Source organism: Penaeus chinensis, chromosome 26 (assembly GCF_019202785.1).
Source record: "Penaeus chinensis breed Huanghai No. 1 chromosome 26, ASM1920278v2, whole genome shotgun sequence".
Classification (NCBI taxonomy): domain Eukaryota; kingdom Metazoa; phylum Arthropoda; class Malacostraca; order Decapoda; family Penaeidae; genus Penaeus; species Penaeus chinensis.
The window spans coordinates 16,890,833-16,898,771 of NC_061844.1; the positions used below are offsets into that span (position 1 = coordinate 16,890,833).

At 39.4% G+C, this 7,939-nt stretch overlaps 1 protein-coding gene across 3 annotated transcripts in view; it reads right to left on the minus strand.

The window, feature by feature from the left end:
- The window catches only part of LOC125038856, an 18,339-nt gene extending 13,998 nt beyond the window's left edge, over positions 1-4,341 (minus strand). Inside the window, exon 1 of one of the 3 annotated variants that reach the window (XM_047632470.1) lies at positions 4,073-4,341. In XM_047632470.1, the coding sequence (XP_047488426.1) occupies positions 4,073-4,246 (174 nt within the window). In that variant the 5' untranslated portion in view covers positions 4,247-4,341. The remainder of the gene's footprint in view (positions 1-4,072) is intronic. The other 2 variants (XM_047632471.1, XM_047632472.1) reach the window with 2 other exon arrangements.
- Between the last annotated feature and the right edge of the window lie 3,598 nt (positions 4,342-7,939).

Below are 7,939 nucleotides of genomic sequence, written 5' to 3' on the forward strand. Positions count from 1 at the left end.
GATATGATTGGTATATTTATTTCATTTATCTTTGTAACTAGACACATATTTTGGGTCTCAATGAAAATGACCCAAGTCGGTAGGCATGCGTCAAGAAGACTTCTACCCTGTTTCGTCCTGGGCTAAATATGTGAAACTATTTCTGAAGGTCTTTAGTCATTCTAAAAATACATACCAATTTCTTCGTTCTAAATATAGCAAATGAGCCATATATCACAATTTCTACTAGGAAGTATATGCGTAAATAGCTCCTAGCGTTTCCTAGTACTAGTTGCATTCGTGGGATTGCGCTGACTGTCCTTAATCGCTTTGAAGATGGGTCGTTTGGTCCGCGACCTCGGAAACTAACATGAAAATGTATAAAGTTTCAATTAAATTATAATTTTATTCTCCTTTATTGTCACACCCACCTTCCTAAATGCAGTCCCCTTAGCCAAATAACATGATTTATAGTCCATCATGCTCTAAAAGGCCATAGTTGGCACTCGCATCATGGGCGGGTGCCAGGCCTAGCAAGGAAGCCCATGCTGACAGCTGACCTCCCCGTTACTACTAAGTCTGGCGCTGATGTGAAAAGAATGTACAAGCTTTCCCTACCCTTAACCTCGTTTTCTTTTATTCCTAGCACCTTTGGGGTATTATTAGCATCTGAAATATATCAGATATTTATTCTAATATATATCCCCATCTAACTCATATATTTACTAGACTAGCCTTCCATAGTGTATACCTATCTAACGTATACTTTTATCCGACTAACGTTCCATACGACAACAGCGAAAAGAAATGATCTATATCTATATCTATCTATATATCTATCTATCTATATATATACTTTATCAAAGAGACAGGATGTAAGTAAACCGCATATATATTAAAGTTGCAAATTTATCATTACTTTTCCTAATCATGAGAGCAGGAAACTAATTTTAACACCTGCTCTGACGCACATTGGTGAGTTAATATTACGAGTGACTCACTCTGTAAGTAACGTTAACTTTTACTCTTGCCAAAGACATGATGTTATAACGTGGGACTCGCGATTACTTGCAACTAATGGATACCGATGAAAAAAAAGTTAAAAAAGATAAATTTTCAGAAAGAATTTTAGAAAAGAAATAAAAAACAACAACATTTTTTTCAAAATTTCAAAATAAGAAATATCAATATCCCTTTTCTAATAAAAAACGTATCTCTCATTTCTTTTCATATCTCTAACATATATATATATTTATCCCCTCTTCATCCCCCCCATCCCTTGCCACCCCTTTCCTCCTCGTTCTCCCTTCCCTCCCCATCTTCTCCTTCCCCCCCATTCCCCCACCCTTTCCTCTCTCATCCCCCCCACACCCCACACACTTGGCACACCTCCCCGCCCCATCGCAAGGCATTCACTAGCCAGTCTTTCGATCCTTATTTGTGCCGACATAGTGTACCCTTCCTACTGTGTATTGTGTCAAGGTATAAAAGAAGAGCATTCACGTCTTTGTTTCATTATATTAGCTGAATGCAATCAACAAAAAATGGCAAAAAATAATAATCAAATAAATTTAATCTTAAAAACCTGCCTCAGTTTAGAAAATGAAAAAAAATTGTACAACAACCGGCTGTCCTCAAGATTTCCCTTTAGTAGCAAGAATATTAACACCAAGAAAACGAAGGGAAAAGGTCACGAATAATTATTTGTCGAATGAGTTATATTGACTCTAGTAAGGGAGATAATGTTCATAATAAGCTATATATGGTTATCTACTAAATGAGAGAGGGCTATGGTGTCAAATTTAGGAAGGACAGATAGAAACTTACTGATGAAAGAAAGATAGAGTAACCATAAACGTCTTGGAAAGGTTGTAAGATCCCTCGGAATAAAATGTAGAAGCAAAATGAAATATCCACAAAAAAGAAGATATACAAAAGTTTAACTACTAGATGATTCGAATAGAAAATCTCTGATATTCGTACTGACCCAAAGGAGATTAAAAATGAACCAGTTTTACTGTCAAATTCTTTTTAAACGTCAAAATCAAATGGAAAAACGTTATTAGCTTAATGGTTCTTGTTATTACAATCATCACCATTATTCTAAACACTTCTTTCATCCATCGAACTTGTAACACGATATGAATCTCTGGCGTAATAAGAAATGGAGGGAGGTGGGAGGAGGGAGGTGGGAGGTGGGAGGAGGGAGAATGGAAAAGGGAGGAGGGAGGAGGGAGGTGGGAGGAGGGAGGAGGGAGGTGGGAGGAGGGAGGAGGGAGGAGGGAGGTGGGAGGAGGGAGGTGGGAGGAGGGAGGTGGGAGGTGGGAGGAGGGAGGAGGGAGAAGGGAGGAGGGAGGAGGGAGGTGGGAGGTGGGAGGAGGGAGATGGGAGGAGGCAGGAGGAGTAGGGAGGGGGTTTGAAGGGCGGGATCGAGTGGGGCGTGTCTGTCAGGAAGGGGGAAGGGGGGAGGTCGATGGGAGAGTGGGAGGGTAAGGAAGGCAAGGGATCAAAAATAACTCCCCTTCCAACGCCCCTTTCCCTCTCAGCCGGTGCATGCCTCGCCCTTCTCTCTGGGCCGCGGGAGTTACCACCTGCCTCCCGAGATTCTTGACATCCGGGCGCTCTACATGTGTATAGACATGCATACAAATACACGGGCGTACATACACACATATGCATATTTACGCACACACACACAATATGTATGTATGCGTGTGTGCATACGTATAAAGTACTTTAGCTGCGGGATCATACACGTCTATATCTATCTATCGCTCTATTTCTATATATATATAGAGAGAGAGGGAGAGAATATACATACATACGAACACACACATGTGTATGTGCATATACATGTATATGTATGTATATATATGTATATATACATATATGTGTATACATGTAAATAGATTTATATACACACATATGTGTGTATATATACGTAAATGTATATGCATAATTATATACATATAAATACACATATGTATATACATGCATACATATATGTGTATATATGAATATGTATATAAATAATTAGATACATACACACACACACTCACACACTCACACACACACACACACACACACACACACACACACACACATATATATATATATATGTATATATATATATACATACACACACACACACACACACACACACACACATATATATATACACTTACATATATATATATACATACATATATACATATATATTTACACACACACACACACATATATATATAGAGAGAGAAAGAGAGAGAAAATATATATAACTATACAGTATATCTATCTTTCTATCTATCTATATATGTATGTGTAAATATCTATATCTATCTATCTATATATTATATATACATATATATAATATATACATGTATATATATAGTATATATATATATATATATATATATATATATATATATATATATGTGTACATTCACAGGTAGATAAAGATATAGATAGAGATCTATGACTAACGCCAGCAGCCATGACGTTCAGTGCAATGAGATCAGTCTTCCCTGTACTTCAGTTTCTGCTATTCACTGAATTCCCTTGTACTTCAAAAAGATGTAGAGTTCAGGCGCGTAAAAAGAGACATAAAAAATAGGATCAATATACACGGTAAGAGTTTTTCTTGGGTGTTTCTTCGATTTCCACAGCATCAGTTAAAATGAAAATAATATAACAAAAAGCAGGTCACATACTTGGTCGTTTTTTCGAATCGGATAGGGGTGAAACATTGGGTTCGAAATCACTGTCACATCACTGTGTCACTGTTCCTTGAGCAGTATCTTTGATCTTTTTTGGGAAAATAGCACTTTATACACTTGAAAGCTCTTGCAAAACCTCTTTATTTTGACTTTACGATCATCATTCGGGCTCAGAAAAGAGTTTGCTTTGCTCGACACCGAACACAAAAGAAACACCAGTTATACAAAACGCAACTTTGAACATATGATCGGAAAACAAGACTAAAAAAAAAAAAAAAAAAAAAACTTTTATTTCGCGACTCGTGACGCGCGCTCACCACTCTACAGGTGTCTTTTCCTGTGGGTCTGACAGGTGTTTTACAAGGCGTTCAACTCACCCTCTTCGCCATAGAGCCATCGATGCCGTACTGCCTCTCAATGTCAAGCAGGTGTCCTCCCTGGGGCAGGTGCACGGTGGTGCAGATGGACCTGGTGCCGGAGTCGTCCTTCCTCTCCCTCTGGCGGAGACCGATGGGGGTGTACTTATAACCGTAGAATGATGGCCAGCTCATGGTGATGAGGCGTGTGGTGACAGGCAGAGAGAGAGAGGAGACGTGCACTCGCGTTGGCTGTTGGGGCAACACTGACGAAGGTGCTCGGACGCCACACCTCCTTGGCGTGACTGCCTTGGGATATCGCCCCCCCCCCCCCCCCTGCCTCCCCCATCCCTTTGGCCTACCTTCCTCACTCTGCTCCCCACTCTCTTTGGCCCCACTTCCTCACCATCCTCCCCCCTCCCCTTCTCCCCCCCCCCCTGCCTTACCACCCCCACCCCCTGCCTCCCTGTAATGATTCGCGCGCTACCCAGTGCCTTACGCTTGGCACTCGAAGCTGTTCAAAGTCACCGCGGACGATGCCAACTGCGAGGGGGAAGGGAGATGAGGGAGGTGGGTGGTGTCTACGAGAGGGGAGGAGAGGGAAGGAGGAGAAGGGAGTGAGAAGAGGAGAAAAGGGAGAAGGAGGAAGAGAGAAAGTGAGGGAAGGAGAGAGATAAAGTGAGGGAAGGAGAAAGAGAAAGAAGGAAAATTAGGTGAGGGTTGAGAAAAACAAAGAGGTAGAGAGAGAGTGAGGAGATAAAAAGTCGGGGGAAAAGAGAGAAAGAGGGGACAAGAGGGAAAAAAGGAAGAAGGTGAAAGGGAGGAGGAGGGGGCAGGGGAGGAAGAGGAGGAGAAAGGGGGCCAGGGCAGGGTAGGAGGAGGAGGAAGAAGAAGAGAAGAAGAAAAAGAAAAAGCAGAAGAATGAGAATAATAATAAGACGAAGAGGCAGCAAGAGACAGAGACATGGTGCTCGCGTGAGTATTTTTGGGCGTGCGTTTCTTTCCCTCCCGTCGTCGTCGGCCTCGCGAAGGGCTGACTCACCCACGAGTCTCGACCGGTGCCACGGCCTTTCGTGTTCATGAGCGGCCTTGCAGGGGTGCGGGCGGACGGGCGGGCATGAGTGCTTCCCTAAGAGGCGTGTTGGTGGAGAATTTCAGAGAGAGGACTGAAGAGCGGGGAGGCGAGCGGGCGGGCAGGAGAGCGTGCTAGTCAGGAAAACCGGAGGAAAGACATAGAGGCGAGAGAGATGTCTTGTAACACGCGCGTGCAGGAGTAAAAAGGAGGAGAGGAAGGACAAAGTGTCTCCCAAAAGGAGTGTCGGTGCAGGAAAGGCGGAAGGGCGTGAATGTCCCCCAGGAAGCGTCAGGATAAAGGCGGATAAGGACGGAAGGACTCGACGCTTTCCGTTGTTCCTCCTCGCATCTCGTAAGGACACATCTGACGTATAAAATATGGAGAGAAAATCCGTTACTCTGCAGATATGGTCCTTATTTCCTTGAATACCCAATGTTCGCAAGGAAAAAAGAGGAAGCTCATAGTTTCCATTTTTACTATCTGTTCGGTTCTTAATCTAGAAATAGATACATATAGCTGTATTCACTCTCCATTCCTCCATCTCCCCTCTTTATCACGATGATGACCAATGTTCTCCAGTGACCTGTAATGAAAATATCACAATTTCATTACAGCCCCTCGACGACGACGATGCGTGGGAGATATACAGGAATATTATCTGTACTCGAAATGAGGCCAAGCACATCATTGGCGCCTGTACATGACGTGGGAATGATAAGTCGAAGGCACTTGAAAAATCGATATTCTGTCTAATTTTACCCTCATATATTTATAATCAGTCATTTCTGGCACACTTGGCAATGGAGGCGAGTTTCTCGGCGGAAGCGTCGGCTTACTGTAATTTTTCTTACTCTCTGATATCGTCATACCATACTGGTTTTTTTTTTGTTTGTTTGCTCTTTTCTCATTCACTTTCTCTTTTCTCTCTCTTTCTGTCTGTCTCTCTCTCTCTCTCTCTCTCTCTCTCTCTCTCTCTCTCTTTCCCCTTTTCTCGATTTCTCTTTCTCTCTCATCCCTTTCCTCTTCCTTCCCCCTCTGTGTATGTGCGTGGTTTTTGGAGACTTTGGGAACTGTTTTCCTGCCACTGAGCTTTCCTAAGAACTGGTGGTTTCTTAGAAGTTGGTGTAAGTGAGAAAGCATCTTGGGAATATATTTGGTTTCGTACTGAAAAGCCTGATGTGCCTTACTGTTTTTTTTTTCTCTTCTTTCTCACTTTCTCTCTCACTCCCAGTTGTCTCGCTCACTTTGTCGTACACACACACACTCTCTCCGTTTGTTTGTATTTCTTTTTACTCCCCGCATCTCTCTTTTTCTCTCTATCACACTTTCTCTATTTTCTTCTATATCCAACAGCATATTAATAAAGACTATGTCACGATTATATCATACACTGTTAAGTGATATACTTAGACAGAGAATATTCTTGAAATGGATTTCTGTAGTAAGCTGAAAATCTAATCTTAATGTGGGATCTTAACAAAAACAAAAACAATCGCCAAACCAATTCAGTTATTATTTTTACTCATTTCATAATAATCAGAGACTCAAGAATCTTAATGGAAAAAGATGTGAATATTGGTTTAATAATATTCTTAATATTCTTTATCACTCTATCTATCTACAGTATCTACACACACACTCACAGACACACAGACACACACACACACACACACACACACACATACACACATCATCTCTAGTTTCTCTTTGTCTCTGTCTTTTTTTGTCTCCATTCTTTCTACACACACACACATACATACATACATATATATATATATATATATATATACACGCACACATTTATATTTATATCCACACACATACACGCATGCACATACACACACACACACACACACATGAACACACAAACGCACACATACACACACACACATAGACACACACACACACACATACACATGTCTATATACATATATACACACGTTTATATATATACATATATATACATACGTATATGTGCTCACACACACATATATCATAATCCTTATATGTATATGAATTTATATACATATATATACATACATAAATACATACATACACACACACATACACACACACAAACACACACACACACAAACACACACACACACACATATGTGTGTGTGTGTGTGTGTGTGTGTGTGGCTGTGTGTGTACATATACATACATATATATATTCACAATTATGTCTATATGTATATGAATATATATATATATTCATATACATATAGATATAGTTGTGAATATATATTTGTATATATATATATATATATATATATACTTATGTATGTATATGTACACACACACACACACACACACACATATATATATATGTATATATATATAAATATATATATAAATAAATGTGTATGTGTGTGTGTACATATACATACATATATATATATATATATATATATATACATACATATGTATATTCACAATTATGTCTATATGTATATGAAAAAAAAATATATATATATATGTACATACAAACATACATTCGTATATGCACACACACACAAACACACACACACACACATATATATACACATACACACACACACACACATATATATATATATATATGTGTATGTGTGTGCGCATATATGAATGTATGTATGTATGTGTATATATATGTATATATATTCATAAACATAGACATAATTGTGATATACATGTGTATATATGTATGTATGTATATGTATATTTGTATAAATGTATGTATATGTACATATATATGTATGTGTATATATATATACATATATATATATATATATATATATATATATATATATATATATATATATATAGTTAGT